General features: G+C 51.9%; 1 protein-coding gene and 1 long non-coding RNA gene across 3 annotated transcripts; one reads left to right on the top strand and one right to left on the bottom strand.

The window, feature by feature from the left end:
- Nucleotides 1-2,787: 2,787 nt before the first annotated feature.
- Nucleotides 2,788-8,732, top strand: LOC135287549 (maestro heat-like repeat-containing protein family member 6). The gene is made up of 12 exons (XM_064400842.1): nucleotides 2,788-3,470; nucleotides 3,728-3,875; nucleotides 4,084-4,274; nucleotides 4,357-4,494; nucleotides 4,775-4,889; nucleotides 5,061-5,198; nucleotides 5,430-5,606; nucleotides 5,738-5,893; nucleotides 6,052-6,153; nucleotides 6,516-6,618; nucleotides 6,893-6,949; nucleotides 8,380-8,732. Exons 1-12 carry the CDS (start codon nucleotides 2,788-2,790, stop codon nucleotides 8,418-8,420), a joined length of 2,049 nt encoding a protein of 682 aa, XP_064256912.1. The 3' UTR covers nucleotides 8,421-8,732.
- Nucleotides 8,733-9,737: 1,005 nt separating this feature from the next.
- Nucleotides 9,738-17,293, bottom strand: LOC135287712 (uncharacterized). Of its 2 annotated transcripts, none has more exons than XR_010351266.1 (3): nucleotides 17,145-17,293; nucleotides 16,855-17,032; nucleotides 9,738-10,328 (listed from the first exon to the last, which is right to left on the bottom strand). It is a non-coding gene; the product is annotated as an uncharacterized LOC135287712 (long non-coding RNA). The 2 variants fall into 2 exon arrangements; XR_010351267.1 differs by lacking the exon at nucleotides 9,738-10,328 and adding an exon at nucleotides 15,572-16,537.
- Between the last annotated feature and the right edge of the window lie 1,726 nt (nucleotides 17,294-19,019).

The raw sequence follows: 19,019 nt of genomic DNA on the forward strand, positions 1-19,019 counted from the left end.
CCAGTTGTGTTTGGACATGAGCTACCACTGCCAGACACGCAGCAGCTGGAGCATTGAACATCAAAGACTGAGCTGACGTTTTTCCCAGAACACAAGGAAACATGGCAGTGCCTCTGTATAATCTGACTGTCCTGTGAAATTCAGCAGCTGGTGGTGTTCAGGTGCTGCTGCTGCTGTTATAGATACACAGTACAATACTGGCCTTTTCAAATGTTGAAATGGATTCTATATGTGTGGTGTTAAAAGAACTTTGCTATAAAGATCTCGTTTTCATTTCTGTTGTTAACTAAAACTTAGAAACAGCTGATGTAGTATGCTTGTGTTAAAATGCCTGCTTGCATGGGATACCATCCAATGAACATGTGATGGGGACACCTGCTACAGATATGTCAACTATCAGCACTCACGGTCTGAAGAAAATGTGGACCAAAACCTGTCACCGTTGAGTCAGGAACCGAAGTGAAGTGACACATTAACTCTCTTCAGCAGGTTAATGCTGAGTTTATTAGAAAGCCATTCCTTTTTATACACTGTTCCAATACAGCTGGACCTGACTGGTCATTTAATCAACACCCCGTCACCACTGGCTAATTAAGAAGATGCCCTTTGGTAACCATCTTATGAGAAAACAACTGTTCAAAACACCAGCCGCAAGATTGTTTTCATTCTTTCTCTCAGCCTTTTCAAAACTCCCCAGAACAATTCCTGGGAATGTTTATGTGGCCTTCTCACTGACCAGGCTGTCAGTATCCACAAAAGCCCGTAAATGGAGGTGATGATAAGAATGGACTAAAAGCACAAACAAGGAATACGCATGCTCTAAAAAGGCAGACATGAGGAGGAGCCATGCTAAACAGTTCTTGAAACATGGAAACTGGTTTGGAGAAAAGTTCAACATGCATAATTGTTTGTGAATATGTAACAGGCAGATGCAATAGAAATGGTATACAAAGAGTGTTTTCAAAATAGCTGGGATAGTCTAGGCTGAATGGCAAAAGGCATCCAGTCAAAAATATTTGCTTTATTCTCTCCTATTGTACTTTATTACATTTTCTAATTTTTTTACAGGAGAGTGAACCTTGTTTTTCACACTGCAATCCCTTCTATGAAAAAAATCATGACTAACAGCCTCTGCCTTCTCCCAGACACCAAGTGTTGCAGCAGTGCTCCAGGCGCTCCTGCCAACAGCCCCTGCAGGGAGGAGCACAGCCCCCAGTGCACGTGGGCTTTGGCTCCCTGTGGCACACAAGCCCCCCGGGGCACAGGTCTCTGGGGCAGGAGAGGGGCAGCAGCACTGCCAGGGCTCGGGGGGTGGCAGCTCTGCTTGGGCGGGGACTCTGCCACACCTGCTGATGGCAGCGCTGCCCGGGCCCCAGGGCTCAGAGCAGCATTGGTGCCCTGGCCCACACGTTCCCTGTGCCTGGCACAGCCGCGGGTTTAGGATGGCCAGCAGCCGGGACGTGTCCCAAGGAGGCCGTGCCAGCTTCCCTGGAAGGCCCCGTGCCCTTGCCAGCGCGGCTGCCTCGGCAGCCCTGGGGGCTCCTTCTGCTGCCCTGAGCCCGCAGAGCAGGGCAGCGTTTGCTGATGGGCTGAGCCCTTCCTAAAGATCCTGTCGGGCTGCCTTAGACACTTGGGGCCAGGGATTCCTTCCAACCTGGGCCACTTTGGGTGGGCTGGGGGCGGCCCCAGGGCAGGCGGCAGTGTGTGCAAGGTTCCTTTGTGACACACTGCAGCACGGTCACGGTGGCATGGAATGGAGGAGTGTGTCCTTTGTGACACGTGGTGACATAGGAGCTGGGGGTGACAAGAGCACGGCACAGCGCACAGAGCAGGCGACGGGACAGGACGGGACAGAGCGGTGCTGTGAGGAGCCCCCACACAGCGCACTCGTTCGTGTCTGACCCGGAGCATTTTCCAGACGCTGTTCCTGCAGCTGGCCTTGCGGCCAGACTGTGGCATTTGGTGACTCGGATCTTTTCCAAGACATCTATCCCTGTGGCCTGTGCACTCCAGGCCAGACCGCGGGATTTGGTGACCTGAATCGTTGTTGAGGAGTCTCCTGTGATTTTGGCAGGAGTCCTCAAGAACAAAGTGCAGGTCTTGCTGCTTGCTGTCCTGCTGCCTTCCTGAGGCTTCTCTCTTGCTGGTGCTTTCAGCAACTGCAAGACTTGTTGACTTGGCAATATCCTGAGGAACCTCTATTTAAGGTGCCCTCTAGGCCAGACTCTGACATGGCAGGCAGATTCCTTGGCTTGTTCAAAGTGCTCAGGGGGAAAAAAAACAAAGGCCCTGGAGCTGCCCCAGCAGAACAGCCTGAAGAGCCGGAGAAGATCCAGACACTGCAGGATGGTGAGTGTCAGAGCTGGGCCACAGGGCTGATGGCTGCAGCCAGTGTGGGCCCATCCCATCCCATCCCATCCCATCCCATCCCATCCCATCCCATCCCATCCCATCCCATCCCATCCCATCCCATCCCCTGGGGCCATGCCCATGGACAGGACGGAAGAGGGCCCAGGCAGACACCCCACAGTGGCTGTGCTCCATCTCCCTGGGGCACCCCGGGGCTGTCCCTGCCTGGGGAGCGCAGGGCTGGGCTGTGTTCTCCGGCCTCTCCCGCAGCCCCTCAGCTCTGGCTGTGCTCGCTCTTTGCCAGATGCAGCCGTGGAGCGCACACAAGAGCAGCAATCCAGCCGTGGCCGCTTCCACAGAACAGCGCAGGTACCTGCAGCCATCCCATCCATGGGCTGGGCCTGCTGTCCCTGCTCAGCCGAGCACTACGCTTGGAGAATGCCATGCAGCATCTCTGGCTTCCCTGTCCTGCAGATGTTCCGGAAGTTTCTGCGAGTTCAGCGCAGAGAGACCGGGACCAGTGCAGCTGAGGGCCCAGCCGAGCCTGACTCGGGGCTGACCGAGCTCCAGGCAGAGCCTGATGTCAGCCTGGATTCAGCTGAGCACTTTCAAGACTCTGACACCATAATGAATGAGGACACAGCAAACGGAGACAAGGCAGTGACTGAGGACGTGGCCATGACAAATGCCAACACTGGAGAGACTGAAGCCACCGCAAATTCTGACACCACGCCCACTCCAACTCTGATCGAGGAATTAATACCAGAGTATTTCAGGGACCCTTGTTTTTCGTCTCAGGAGCAGCTAAGCAGGCTGGGATCAGGCCTGGAGGCCTCCCAGGACTTTGTGCCCCCTCAAGCCGTGATCACTGGGGCCCCTCAGCCTTTGAGGCCAGCACAGTGTGGCGGGAAGGGAAGCTGGGGAAGTTGCTCCCTTGAAGAGCGCTCCAAGTTTCCCCCAGGTGTCCTCCAGGTGCCAGCCATTGTAAGGAACATCCACCAGAGGCTGCTGTCCCATGACACTGTGGATGCCAGGCTGAAAATTGACATTGTGAGGCTGGCTGAAGAACATCCTGTTGATGTGGTGCTGACCCTCCTGCGCTGTGCCCCAACGTGTGACAGGTACGGGGCCCATGTGCCTTGAGAGCTCAGGGCTCACCAGCCTTTAGGGCCCGTGGCCCATCACAGCCCGTCCAATGGGCTCTGCCAGACAGGCAGAGAGCTCCAGGACCCTCGGGCCCCTCTCTTTGCCCAGCCTGCTGCCAATGCTCCCTCCCTGCCCCTCAGGGCACCGGGGCTCTGTCACCTGTGCCCCCACAGCTGCACAGGGCATGGTACTGTGACTGAGACACCCCTGACACAGAGCCCTGATCCCACAGAGCTGCTGCAATGATGTGGAGAGCCATTGCTTCATCAAGACTAACAATGGAGAAAGTGCTGCCAGCACTGGTCCGTGTAATGGAGGATTGGCCTCTGAGCAAAATGTGCACCTCCGATGGGGACAATCAGGATGTTTTTGCCCTGGCTGTGAGTTTCTGGAACTGGTCTCTTCTCAGCCCCCGGATGCCTCTCCAGCAGCTCTCCATCCTCTCCCTGCCTCAGTCACTGGGCTGAAACCTGGGCTAGGGCCAGGCTCAGGGGCCACCAGGCCCACTGCTCCCCCTGCATCTGCCCCTGGGCCCTGCCCCAAGGACACCTCGGCACTGAGCTCCGTTTTGGGCTGCTTCTCTTGCAGGCAACTCTGGTGATCTGGGTGATTGTCCAGGTGCCTCTGTACCATGAGACAAGGATTCATTCTTTCTACCCTCTGTTTACGGCTCTGCTCTTCCACGTTGTCATCACCACACAGCAGATGCCACCAGAGGAAGTTGAAAACTTCTGGAGAGCATGCCAGGAGGAAAATCGCCTTCCCTGCAGGCCCAACAGGTCCCAGTGCTCCTGTCCTTCCCATGCCCTTGTGGCCAGTGCCAGTGCTCCCAGTGTGACCTGGGCTTTGCTCTGCACACAGGTTTGCAGTGCAGGCCATGAAGGCTCTGCTCTACCGACTGCAGTGTGACCAGGAGGTGATGGATATGGAGCGTAAGTGTGGCTGGGACACGCTGCTGACTGCTCACACCCAGCACTATGCCGTGGGTCTGCTGGCCAGGTGAGACCCCCTTCTCCTCCACACTGCCCTCAGCATTTCTGCCCTGTGCCCGGGTGCCCCACACAGTCCCTGTGGTCAGGGGCCAGAGGGCCTTGTCACCGAGGGACAGCCAAGGAGACTGGAAAAGGCTGGGAGAGGAGGGTGCCCCGAAGGGGCCACCTCCCACAGCGCTCACATCCCCTCCAGGGATGCTGGGGAAAGACCAGACCTCTGTGAGTCAGTCCTGGCAGAGGTTTGGTCCCCCCACCTCAGGGTCTTGGTGCCTTTTTCCCCCTTCCAGGGAGATGTGCCATGTCTTGACCTCCATGTGTTCCCATGTTGCATACCGCCTTCTCCTCGTGCTCAGCTGTGAAAAGCCAAGGTGGGATCTGCCCTTCCTGGCATTCCTTGTGGAGGTGAGCCTGGTGGCCAGCACTGCATCGCTGAGCTGCCTCCCAGCTCTCTGCCCTCTCGTAGCCACAGCTGCCTGGGACGGTGCCCATGCCCTGTGCTGCTGCCTGGGCCCAGCCCTGTGCGGTTCCGGGCTGCTGCTGGCCGGGTCCCCCATCACTGCCTGTGCCTTTCAGGTCCTCGAGTGCCTGGACTTGAGTAAATGTGCTCACACTGTCCTGAAGATCATGTCAAGTTGCCTGCACAGCAAGTGCAGGGAGAGGCGTCGCCTGGCACTCAGAGGCCTTGTGGTGCTCAGCAAGGATCCCTCGATGGTGAGAAGGGGCAGCGGCTGAAGCTGCGCTGGGGAAAGCAGCCCCATGGGCTGGCAGGGCTTCAGCAGCTGAGGCAGCTGCTCCCAGCTCTCCTGCCTCACCTGCCCCAGTGCTTTGGGTCAGGCCTTTGGCCTGTGGGCCCTGCAGCAGCAGGCTGGGGTCGCAATGCCCGGGCGCTGTTGGCGGTGCAGCCGTCCATGGCCTCCCAGCTCAGCCTAGTGTTCCACACAGGCCAGACCTATACGCAGCGTGTCTCGAAGACTTCTGGAGCTGCTGGGTGATGCAGATGGACAGGTGGTCAGCATGTCCCTCTCTCTGTTGAAGAAGATGCTCCAGAAAAAACATCTCATGATATCCAGCACTTCTGCCCCAAAGCTAGCTGAGGCACTCCTGCCACTCTTTGACCGTGTAAGGCTCTGTGGCCCCAGCCATGGGCACTGGCCGCTGGCCAGAAATTTTGTGCTCTCTGGATATTCAGGCCTTTGCCCAGGAGTACTGGATATGTGATACTTAGGCCTTTTTCTCCTTCTTTCCTCCAGGACAACAGCCATCTGCAGCTGCTCTCCATTTCCCTCTTCTGCAAGGTGATGGAATTGGTAATGGAAGAGGGTAAAAAGCCCCTGAAGAGAATTGTGAGCCAGAGCCTGCTCCCACTCTTCTTGTACTGCCATGAGGAGAACCAGCATGTGGCAGAGGTGAGGTTTTGTGTGATGCTGGTGGATCTCTGGCAGGGGGCTCGGCAGCCTCCTGCCCGGTGCCTGGTGGGCTGCAGCCTCCTCCAGGCCCTGGCACAGGGATGTGAGTCCGGTGCCCTGGGCTGTGGGGCTATCTCTGGCTCTCTGCTGCTCTCCAGGCCTCTATGAAAACGCTGTATTGTGCGGCTGGCTTCTTGGAGAAGACGGATCTCCAGAGGGTTCTGAAGACAGAGCAGCCATTGAAAATTGATGAGTGCCTGGTAAGGAGGGCCTGGAAGCCCCAGGCTCAGCCTGGAGAAGGCCCCTGAGCGCGGTGCTCAGTGTGCGGGGCTGGCAGCTGTGCCCCTGCCCGCTGCTGCACCCAGAGGCCGTGCGGGCTCTTCTCCAGGCTGCTGTGGGCCCGAGCCGGGTGCCCATGGAGCCCCGGCGCGGCGGGGCTTCGGGGCGGCCCCGCGGCTCCCCGGGCAGCAGCCGGCCCTCTGCCCCCTGCGGAGCCCGGCGCCAGCGGCTGCTGGCCGCGCCTCAGGGCTGTGCGGGCAGGGGAGGCCGGGGCTGGGCGCAGGGAGCGCCCGTCACAGGGGCTGAGCCTGCGCCAAGCCTTCCCTGCTGCTGCTCTCTGCAGCTGCTAGAGGACAGGAGACAAGCGAGCGAGCGCATGCAATGGGCCCTGCGGTTCCTGGATAGCCCACAGGAGTCCCTGCGAGAGGCGGCCTTCAGGATCATCGGTGAGCCACGAGGCCGGGCTCCCTCCCCGGCCCGCCGCAGCTCGGCCCCAGCCCCGCCCGCTGCCCCGGCAGCGCCATCCGGGCCCGGCGCCGTGGAGCCCCGCCTGGCCCGGGCGCTGCTGCCGCCCTCTGGCAGCCGTGCCCTTGGGCGGCAGCGTGCAGCAAGGGCCCGGGCTGAGCCCTGCCGGGCCAGCAGGGCGTGTGGCCGCAGCGCTGGCAGCGCCGCTGGCAGGGAGCTGTGCCGCTGCCGCCGTGACAGGCTCTGTGTTCACAGGGATGGCCGCGCGCTACCTGTCGAGGAAGAGGGAAGAGCTCCAGTTCCACAGTCAGGGTGAGTGAGGGCAGCGGGCTGGCAGCGGGGCTGCCAGGGAGAGCTGCAATGCCCGGGCAGGGAGCTGCCATCCCTGTCCCGGCTGCAGTGGGCTTCGCTCCTTGTGTGCATGAGGGATGGCGTGGCCAGAGCACACAGAGCGATTGCAGGGACACTGCTGGGGGGATTCGTGGCCAGCCTCTTGTGGCTGATCCCGTGGGCCCCTCCTCTCTTCTGGCTGATAGAAGAGCTGAGTGGGACACCCTTGATGTAGTGGTTTTGCTTTGCCAATTTAGGATTTCCTGGCCAATGTGCCAGTTGCTGTGGTGGGTTCAGTTCTGGTTAATCAGCAGTTCGCTCACCAGAATGTATTTACTCATTTCCCCTTTGAGATAGAATTAAGAGAAAGCCAAAGCAGGCTCGAGCCTTTAAAAGGGTATGAAGAACAATTTAAGAGTAACTAAAAGAAAGAGTAATAAGAGTCAGAAGAAAACCTTCGGAACACTTCTCCTCCCCTACAACCTTTTCTTTCCCACTGACAATGTAAAGAGACCAAACCAAAATGTTGAGTCAGTTTACTACCTCTGCAATAGTCTTTTGTCTCTTTGCTTAAGGAGAGAAGTCCCTCTTATTAATGTTATGGAGACTTTTCCATAAGAAAACAGTTCTCTCGTGGCTCTCAATTTCCATGAATAGCAGCCACCCAGGGAAATGTGCAATGCTGAAATCAGTCCCATTTTCCACAAGCTTTTCCCACAGCTGGGTTTATGTGGCATGTCAACTTATGGGCTACTGTTTTAAAGATGAGCTGTTCAAAAGCAAAGTTCTTGTTCTCTAAAATCATCTTCATCTCTAGCAAGAGAGATCTTCTGTTCCTGGGGGCACAGGATCTTCATCACTCTTCTCCCTGTCTCTGTTGAAACTTCTCCAAGAATCACAGCTACTTTAACATCTGCTGACTTTAGCATGGAGGTCTTCGCTCAATACCTACCATTTGAACACTTTCATCTCCCCATACCTTCATGCGTTATAGGGAAAAAAGTATCATTCTCCATATACAGGAGAATTACAAGAGAATTTTGGCCTAAAACTAAAGGCATCTCCTCATCTTTCCCATCTAGGGCTTGACTTCTTCTTCACGGACCTCAGCCAGGCCTTGGCTGGGCCAGCAGTGTTACCTCTTTGTCGGCCAGAAGGGAAAAGAGAAAGTTCCCCGAGTTTCTTTTGTTTTTAAGATGTGTTTTTCACAGAGGCTTTTGTGTACAGCTTTCCAGATTATCAATTCCCAAAGGCAGCCACTGATTGGTTTCCTAGCAGACACGGAGGAAGCTGCCAGCAGCTTCTCCCAAAACATGATGTCTGGGGTGCACAAAGCAGCACACCTTGGCAGGAGGGTCTCCTAGGATTCATGCAGATGTGGGTGCTGACTGTGGCTCTCTTCTTTGTTCCAGCCATTTCAGTCCCAAGGAAAGACACTAGTCTGTCCCACTGAAACCTGAATATTCACGCCCGGTTTGCCAGAAGAGCTGAAGAATTAGGTCCATCTTCAGGATGCGGTGAACCAGTGTCCCAAGAACAGCACCAGGAGACACTGAACAGGACACCATCTCCCATTGCCGCTGGAGCTCCAGGCACAGCTGATGATTGGTACAGCTGAGCCTGTGGGAAGCTCACATGGCTTCTGGCCCTTCCCTTCCTGTAGATACCTCCCTCCCTCCAGCCCTCAGACACTGCCCATTCCCTCTTCCCCTCCCATATCACCCCTTGTTTTTGGATTTCATTAATAAACGGTTTGGCTTCTTCACTTTGCTGCATCCCCGTGGAGCTGAAGCGCCGCAAATCCGGGGCCCTGGGACACACAGGCCCCTGCTGCCGTTCTCTTCCACACACCGTGTTTTGTGCACAGGAACGAGGGCAGCTCAGGCTGGCACGGTCCCTGTGCTGAAGGTGCAGTTCCACAACACTGTGCAGGTACAGATCCTGCTGAGCACACGGAAGGCCAGCAGTGGCACAAGGAGCCTGTGTGTCAGGAGCCAAGTTGTGTCTAAGGCCCTGCCACATTTGATCCGCTGCTGTGCACGTCAGCAAGACAATGAAGAACAGACAGTGAAGGAAACCTTATGGATGAACTGGTGGGAATGTGACCCTTGAGAGAAACAATGGATTGGTCAATTGATGGGAAGTTAACCTGTGAAAGTGGAACAGCACACAGTGGAGCTGTGTTTGGCATGGAGGTGGCATCACAAGCCATTGCAGCCTCTTCTCACGTGCTGACCAAGCATGAGATGACGTTATAACAGGAAAAACTCCGCTCCAGAGGAGGAGATGTCAGGCCTGGTTGTGGGGTGGAGGGATGAGAGGGACAACATGCATGTCCTTCTGATGGAGGGGATGCCCTGAATGTGGGTGGCCTGCCTGCCCCTCCCAATGAAGCACCATGCTGCATCTCCTGCTCAGTGGCTTTTCACCATTCCAGGGGTTGGTACATATTCTTTGCAAGAGCAGCTGATCAAACAAAACTGGATTTCCAATCACAAGTACAATTAAGTCTTTCTGCATGGGAATCCTCCAGAACCTGTAACACCCCTGATTTTAGAAGAGCCAGTCTGAGGATGCTCTGAACCCAGCTGAGAGGGATTCCGTGGCAGGCATCCATGGAGAGCACAGGGGCTGGGAATGCTGGAAGTTTTCAAGAATAGCATCCTGAAAGCACGGCAGGGCTCCATCCGTGCACAGCATCATCAGGAAGAGGGCAGAACTGATGGAGAAGGAAGACTCGCTCACCATATGATGATCGACAAGTCTCATCTTTATTCCCGAATCGCCAATTATTATACACCTTTTAATTAGCTCATGCATAGTGCAAAATCCCAGCTCACCATTGGCTAATTAGTTATCAGCTATCTACATGCTGTTTTGGTATAACTACTTACTACTTTCCCAGGCTGTTTGGCTTTACCACCTGTGTCTGTGCATTTCTTCATCCGTGGGCCAAGGACACAGTTTAGTTGGAATGGCAACTCCCCTCATTCTCTATCTCGGTCAAATTAATCTCACAGTGACCTTTAGCTCGGAGCTAGCTTGTTACAAAGCTCCCAACATTTCCCCCATTTTCTTTTTGGGCCAGAAGTGTTGTTTTCCAAGCCCGCCCCATCATCTGACTCACTATTCTTTGTACGCAATTAAGCAAGCATGGTAATACAGCATTAGCAATACTATTACACCTAATATCCCTATAGCATACATTGCTGCTCTATTCTGCAATACTGCATGATTTACACTTTGTACATCTTGAGACAGCATGTCCAATATCTGTCTTCTTTGCTTTTGAATGGTCAACGTTTCTCTTGCTCTTGATAGAGTTACACATTCTTCATTGAAATCCATCTGGACTTTGCACCTGTTAAAACACAAACAAATCCCACGTCCCTGCAGGACTGAAGAATCTTCTCAAAATCCTGGAGGTGAAGAATGGGTCCTGGTTTTATTTTGCAATGTTACATAGAGAAATGTTAAGATAAGAGTAATTAGGAATCAATTTAGATAATACACACAATCAACAACACATACAAGATCAGAAAATTACTAAACACTACAACACTGAACTTTTATCCCAGAGTCTGCGACAGCTGATAAACCTTAAAATGACAGAGAATTGGAGAAATCATGTCCGGATTCATGTTTCCCCCAACTCCTTCTGAAAATAGCTCAGCTATCATAGATGGTCAAATCGCCAAGTCAAACGAAGTTGAATACTATTTGATGCAGAAAACATCTGGGTTGATTGTCAGTCACTCCATCCAAATAGAGCTAGAGCTTGGCCAGAGCCCAAACTCTAATTGGTGAGTGTCACTTAACACATTTTTTAAACAGGACTTTTTAAAAACAACTGTTATAAACAAGAAACCTTAGGGTTACAAACTAATCAAACTATCAAACAATTGAATCTTTCTGAAGTTTCTGTCAAGACAGAGATTTTCCAAACACAGCAAACTTCTTGAATTCTCTGCTGGAGTATTCCTGTAATAATAATTAAAAGAACCACAAAACTGGCAATTTGGATAAAAACTTTCAGAAACATCTAAATAGTTAGGAAATAAAAGACAGAATCTTGAAGAGACACGTGTCTTGCAGGTGATCACACAAAAAAAATAGAAAAACACATGAAAGCTGGCTGTAAATACTACAACAATACCTTAATAATAATTCTTATCACAAAAATCAGAGAATTCACATAATGTAATCAATTTATCAACAGCAAGTGTTCAAGGAAGTTAAGACAACCCCTTTTCTAAGCATTCATGTAATATTAACAACAATCACTAACAGCATTACTTATAAAAACTAAAAATAACAAAGGTTATAAACTTAATATAAATAATTCTTAAAACTTTGAATCATTGGGGAATCGACTGATGACCCCATAACAGGGTCTGATTGACCTTTTCCAAATGCTCTGTCTTCCAAGACACCTTGGGTAATTGAATCTTTACTAATACTTTCATCTTTACATGACATTTTGTTTCCCTGGGAATAATTTTTTACAATAAAAGCAGTTCCTCTGGCATTTTGTTACACTGAGATTTCTTACTGATTGACAACAATCATTAACTGAAGGATAACAGGCTGGTAAAGCTGGACACTTTGCATAGATATTTAAAAACAAAACTGAGAAAGATGACAGATAATTTTAAACACAAATAATTTCACTTAAAATAAGGACAGTACAAAAACAATTAGCACATTTACATCCATTTATCTAATGCCATCTCTTAATGAATAGAAGAGAGCAAAGACCATAAAGACTATAGTATACAGAAATATTACAGTTTAAATCTTCTCACATGTAGTCCAAACAGAAACTAGGAAGTTTACTTAGACTCTGCCCCCCTAAAAGGTTGCTCCCGCCTCAGGCAAGGGAAAGGCAATGAAGTCATCAAACTTAAAGCTATCAAACCCAAATACTCAATCACTATTAGAAAAGCAAACACATTTACAAAAAAACCTGGGAAACTAACTGTAAAGCCTGTGGAACAGTTGGGTGAAATGCCCCGTATAACATCTGCTGCATGATGAAGCACTGTGTGAATTTGCAGAAGTTTTCCATCCTGATCTTGAAGAAAATTCCTGACCTGTTTTTTCTCAGACACTTGTTTGAATTGCTGCGATGGGCTGGCTGCTGTGATTGCCAGGCAGCTGTGACAGGGCGGTGCCCTGAGGAATGTCTGCCCACGCCCGTCCCCGCCTGCTTGGGCACAGCTTCAGCCTGCGCCACCTCGGGGGTGCGGAAAGGAACGCCCTCGCCCGGACCCGCGCAGCCGTGATCTCCTTTGGGCTCTGCTCTGCCTGGATTTCCGCCCGGGCTGGTTCCCCCTGGCTCTGCGCCAACACCCGCAGCCTGCGGGAGCATGTCCCACACCGCTGGTGCTTTTGTGCGGTTGCAAAAAGTGAAAAAGCCCTCCCAGCTCCAGCTTTCGGGTTTCACGTTACTGGTGCGCGTCCGCCGCCGCTACCACCGGCACTGCGCTTGACGCTGACGCGTATTCGGCCCCCGCGTCTCGCCTTGGCTGGCCCGGCCCCGGCTGGCACTTCCCTCGCGATCTGTGCTCTTTCCCTACGGACAGCTGCCGTGCGAATTTTTGTCACCATGCGTGTCACTGGACCCATGGTGCCCGTAACCGCCGCCAGCACCGAGCATGCCGCCGCCACCATACATACTCGTAAGCTAACAACTGTGGGAGCTCTTTCTGCAAGTCTATGTCCTTATTCTGCTGCTTTTTTAAAAAGCAAGTAAATAAATCATGTGCTGCTTGCCTTTCCATTTCTAATCAGCGCTGTTGCAAGGCTTTCAGACTCCAGCAGCACGTAGGCTGGGACTATCTTTATAGCTCCGAGGGCCGCGAACTCGCAGTGGATCGTTTGCCGTCCCCCCCTTGCTTCAGAGGGACCCGCTCCTACTTCCCGATCCGTGGCAGCCGTGTCCGTCCGTAGTCGTCTTACGGGTTCACATCGGGGTCAGCCATTTGATGGAGAAGGAAGACTCGTTCACCAGATGATGATCTACAAGTCTCGTCTTTATTCCCGAATCACCAATTATTATACACCCTTTAATTAGCTCATGCATAGTGCAAAATCCCAGCTCACCATTGGCTAATTAGTTATCAGCTATCTACGTGCTGTTGTGGTGTAACTATCACTACTTTTCCCAAGCTGTTTTGCTTTACCACCTGTTTCTGTGCATTTCTTCATCTGTGGGCCAAGGACACTGTTTAATTGGAATGGCAACTCCCCTCATTCTCTATCTCAGTCAAATTAATCTCACTGTGACCTTTAGCTCGGAGCTAGCTTGTTACAAAGCTCCCAACAACTATTGATATTGCCAATGCATTTTTCTCCACTCCGCTGGCAGCAGAATGCAGGCCACAGTTTGCCTTCACCTGGAGAAGCTCCAAAACATCTGCACTATATTGATGACATCATTGTATGGGGGAAGATGGCAGCAGAAGTGTTTGAGAAAGGAGAGAAAATCATCCAGATTCTCCTGAAAGCTGGCTTTGCCATCAAGAAGAGCAAAGTCAAGGGACCTGCTCAAGAGATCCAATTTCTGGGAGTGAAGTGGCAAGACGGACGACGTCAGATTCCCACTGATGTCATCAACAAGATCACAGCAATGTCTCCACCATCCAACAAGAAGGAAACACAAGCTTTCCTAGGTGCCATAGGTTTTTGGAGAATGCACATTCCTGAGTACAGTCAGTTCGTGAGCCCTCTCTATCTAGTCACCCGTAAGAAGAACATTTTCCGCTGGAGCCCTGAGCAGCAACAAGCCTTCGTCCAGATTAAGCAGGAGATCGCTCACGCGGTAGCCCTTGGCCCAGTCAGGACAGGACCAGATGTGAAGAATGTGCTCTACTCTGCAGCCGGGAACCATGGTTTGTCCTGGAGCCTGTGGCAGAAGGTGCCTGGGGAGACTCGAGGCTAACCACTAAGATTTTGGAGTCGAAGCTAAAGAGGGTCTGAAGCCAAACATATTCCAACAGAGAAGGAAATTTTAGCAGCCTATGAAGGAGTCCAAGCTGCCTCAGAGGTAATAGGCACCAAAGCACAACTCCTCCTGGCACCCCGACTACCAGTAGTGGGGTGGATGTTCAAAGCAAAGGTTCCCTCTACACACCAGGCCACCAGTGCTACATGGACTAAGTGGATTGCTCTCATAACACAGCGCGCCCGTATTGGAAAGCTGAATTGCCCTGGGATTCTGGAAATAATTACAAACTGGCCAGAAGGTGAAAACTTCAGTCTCACTGATGAAGAGGAACAAGAAGTGACACGTGCTGAAGAAGCTCCTCCATATAACCAACTGCCAGTGGAAGAAACACAATATGCTCTTTTTACTGATGGTTCCTGTCGCATGGTAGGAATGAATCGGAAGTGGAAAGCAGCCGTATGGAGCCCCACACGACAGGTTGCAGAGGCCACTGAAGGAGAAGGTGGATCAAGCCAACTTGCTGAACTCAAAGCTGTTCAACTGGCCCTGGACATTGCTGAAAGAGAGAGGTGGCCAAAGCTCTACCTCTACACTGATTCATGGATGGCAGCCAACGCTCTGTGGGGATGGCTGGAGAGGTGGAAAGAGGCTAATTGGCAGCATAGAGGAAAACCAGTTTGGGCTGTTGAAGAGTGGAAAGACATCGCTACCAGGGTAGGGAGGCTACCTGTGAAGGTCCGCCATGTAGATGCCCATGTCCCCAAGAGTAGAGCCAATGAGGAGCACAAAAACAATGAGCAGACAGACCAGGCTGCAAAGATAGGCGTGTCCAAGATAGACCTAGATTGGGAGCACAAGGGAGAGTTATTCCTAGCTCGAGGGGCCCATGATGCCTCAGGTCATCAGGGCAGAGAGATGCCACCTATAAGTGGGCACGAGACCGGGGGGTGGATTTAACCATGGACAGTATTTCTCAGGTTATCCACGACTGTGAGACGTGTGCTGCCATCAAACAGGCCAAGAGGGTGAAGCCCCTATGGTATGGTGGGCGGTGGTCCAAGTACAAGTATGGCGAGGCCTGGCAGATTGACTACATCACACTGCCCCAGACACGCCAAGGCAAGCGCTACGTGCTCACAATGGTAGAAGCCACCACGGGATGGTTGGAGACCTACCCTGTGCCTCATGCTACTGCCCGTAACACCATCCTGTGTCTTGAAAAGCAAGTCCTGTGGAGACATGGTACCCCTGAGAGGATTGAGTCAGACAATGGGACTCATTTCAAGAACAGCCTTATCAGCACCTGGACCAGAGAACATGGCATTGAGTGCGTGTACCGTATCCCCTACCATGCACCAGCTTCGGGCAAAGTGGAAAGGTACAATGGGCTGCTAAAAAGCACCTTAAAAGCCTTAGGTGGGGGATCTTTCAAAAATTGGGAGCAGCATCTGGCAAAGGCCACCTGGTTAGTTAATACCCGAGGCTCTACTAACCGAGTGGGCCCTGCCCAATATGAGCCTTTGCACAGTATAGATGGAAACAAAGTCCCAGTGGTACATGTCAGGGGTTTGTTAGGGAAGACAGTTTGGATCAATCCTGCCTCGAGTACAGACAAACCCATTTGCGGGGTTGTTTTTGCTCAGGGACCAGGTTGCACATGGTGGATAATGCAAAAAGATGGAAGAACACGATGTGTACCTCAGGGAGATCTGATTGTTGGGTGAGAACCATGTATAAATATCACTGTTTGCTGAATGTTGCCACCAATGTCTGTGTATAGCTGTATATTAGATGTATAATGTATGTGTTTGTAGACTTAAAATATATATTAGTTTTAGTAGTAAGGTGACGATATGGGGATAAGGGGTGGAATGTCCTGGGTTGACTATATGACGCTTTAATCCCCAATCGTCTTGTTCTGTTTATACTGAAGAATAATTTTTACACCTTTAAGACTCTCTTCCAAACAGTGAGGAGGGCAGGGAAGAAGCGCGCAGTTTGTTTTCAGACTGCTCTCAGTCCTCCACATTCCTGCTCCTGGACTGTGTTGTCTGCGGATGGACAGACAGCCAGACAGAGCTCCTTTTTTCCCTTTTTCTTGCTTTTAGTTAGTTTTAGCTAGCTGAGGCAAGGAAGTTCTCCGGATTGTGATTTTTTCCTTTTTTCTTGGACCCGTTCAAGCCTGCTCTGGACTGAACACCCAGAAGAGCACCGGCAGCTCCACCTGTGGCCCCTGGCCGGGCCTGGGCAGCAGCATTTCCAGCACCAGAGAGACTGATCAGAGACTGAGTGAGCCGAGCTGCAACCCAGGGAGGGGACTGTTCTGAGTTTGCTTTCCTTGGATCAGTGAGAAGTTTTATTGCTTAATATTATTTGGTTTCTATTGTTTAATAAACAGGTTTCTTTCCATTTTTCTGCAAGGAGATATTTTCTCCCGAACTGGTTGGAGGGGGGAGGGGCAATTGAATCTGCTTTTGTAGAGAAGCCCCTTTGGGGGTTATCTCCCAAACTTGCCCTAAACCAGGACAAATACAGTTAGTGGCGCCCAACGCGTGGCTTGAGAAAATGGAAAAAAACCTTTTATTGATTGCAGGTGTCCCTGTCTGTGATGTCCACTGTTCCTGGAAGAAAAGCAAGTGCCACGGTCACTCCAGTCAGGCACAGAGTGTTCTTGCATGTGCCCCCAGGCTGGCAGACACTGGCACAGCAGCAGGACTCTGCTACCAGAACTGAGCCTGGCTGGGTCTGGGATGGAGCTTGTGCGGAGCAAAGCAGGCACAGGACAGGCTGTGGATGGCCACCAGAATCCAGTGCCCTGGGTACAATGTCCCTGAGCAGGGAGCACCCAGCCCAGCCCCAGCCTGGCAGCAGGAGACCCACTCTGCCTGTCCTGCTGCTGGCATTGCTCTTCAGCCCAAGATCACGACCTCTTCCTCACCTTTTCAATCAATGTCCATGTCCTCAATGGACTCTTCCATATCAACATCCATCTCCTCTTCCTCATCCACATCCACGTCCATCTCTTCCTCTCCAGAGTCTTCTCTGTCAATTTCCATCTCCTCATCCATATCAATCTTTGTATCCACCTCCATCTCCTCCTCTCCGTCTGGGGCAGCCTGCAGAGGTAGCAAAACCTCAGAGTGGGCTCCCTGTCCCACTCCATCCCCACAGAGCTCCAGCCCACCCGGGCAGGTGGGGGGTGTCCACCTCCATGGAATGGCACCATACCTCCCTCAGGACAAATGGGAGCATCCTGCAGGGCTGGATGATGAAATCCAGGCACTCAGGAGCTGTCAGGAATGATCGGGGTATCGGGGGGATAAGAGGAGTAAAAGGCGAGGGCAGGAGCAAGGTGCAGAGCGTGTCAACACAGCGGCCAAGGGTTGTGTTGTGCCCTTTGCTGGGCGCTGGACGTTCCAGCTGGAGCGTGGGCTGTGACATCACAGTTCCCAGGCTCCATCTGAAGTGGACAGTGGAGACCATGGAATGATGGAGTCCCTGAATGGTTGGGCTTGGAAGGGAGCCTGAAGAAACATCTTGTTCCAAGCTGAGCAATCTTCCCCCAGAGCAGGCTGCTCAGAGCCCTGTTGCCAAGGATGGGGCATGCACAGCCTCTGTGCACAGCCTGGGCCAGTGCCCCACCACCCCCAGTGGAAAAGAGCAGCTTCCTTAGATGCAGCTTCAATCAACCTGCTGCAGCTGAAAGCCATCCCCCTTGTCCTGTCAGCACAGGCCCTGCTGAACACTCTGTCCCCTTCTTTCCTGTGGGAGCCTTCCAGTCCTGCACAGCCACAGGGAGGCCTCCCAGTGTCTCCTGTCTCCAGGCTGAGCATCCCCAGCCCCACTTGCCCAGCAGTCAGTCACATCAGGGCCAGTCAAGGCTGAAGGGTAGCAAATAGCATCAGGAACTGAGAGATGCAAGCTTTAGACCCAGCTTTGTCTCTAAATGTACAAAATTAATAACAGTGGATGGGAAGATGGTGGGACACTGCTTCTGTTCTAACTGGTGATTTATTTTTCTTCTTTTCTGTCATGCTGACCCAGGTTTTTCTGTTTGAAAGGAAGCTTGGCACAATGTCCATTGTCTTCTCCATTTGTGAAACAACACGCGGAGTCTGGGCAGGCTGATGATGCAGAGCAAAACCTGAAAATATACTAGTGATCCTGAGCCTAGGGGATGCAGCTAAACCCAGCCAAAAGGAATTTCTGAAAAGCTGATCCTGGTTTACATTATTTTGAGTTTGGCTTTGCCAACTTCACCAGTCATTTATGAAAAAGCAAACAAAAAACTCAAGCCAAATCAGACATAAACCCAAACAAACAAACAAACAAACAAACAAACAAACCCATGCAGCAAACCAATCAAATAAATAGATAAAAAAAAACCCAAATAAAACCAAAGGGAATGAAGAGTTAGTACTAGTTGTGAGGATAGCACAGCAGGCAAATGGCTGCTTCCCACAGGATCATCATCAAAAGCCACATAGAACAGCTGCTCCAAAATATACCCAAGAGGAGAAAAAGAAAAAGTGATCCATGGCAACTTTGGGGGCAGCTCCACATTCAGGTGAAGGATGAGCACGCAGTGGTACAGATCCAGCATTGCCCACCCTCCAGGCTGCTCTTTGCTCCTGATGAAAGACCCTTGCAGGACTGTGGCCCCTCTCAGTGCAGTGTCAGTCACTCCCAGAGCTCTCAGCTGAGCCACTGGCATTTGCAGAGTGACATCCAGGCACAATCCTGCTGCCTGCTGAGCACCTGTGGAAGATCCTGAGCATCTTCATGCCTAGCAGCACAAAACAGCTCAGGATTTCTCTGAACTGCTTTTCAGGGGAGGTTTCCATATCCCTGTGAGATCTGTTCATCCCTCAACACGTCTGACTTGGTGTACAACGATGCATTTGGGTTCCTCCCTTCCTCCTGTGTGCCAGTGAGAAACCATCCATGGGAATGGAGGATGTTGTGTGCAGGGCAATGTACTCCTGGCTTGCCATTTTGCTTCACTGTCACTCAGCTGAACATGGTCCTTGTCTAAGAAGGACTTCGAAGAAATGGGTAGGAATTTTGGCTCTGAGAGGAGCAGAAAGCATATTTTCTAGACCA

This window comes from Passer domesticus, chromosome 30 (genome assembly GCF_036417665.1).
Source record: "Passer domesticus isolate bPasDom1 chromosome 30, bPasDom1.hap1, whole genome shotgun sequence".
In the NCBI taxonomy this organism is placed as follows: Eukaryota; Metazoa; Chordata; class Aves; order Passeriformes; family Passeridae; genus Passer; species Passer domesticus.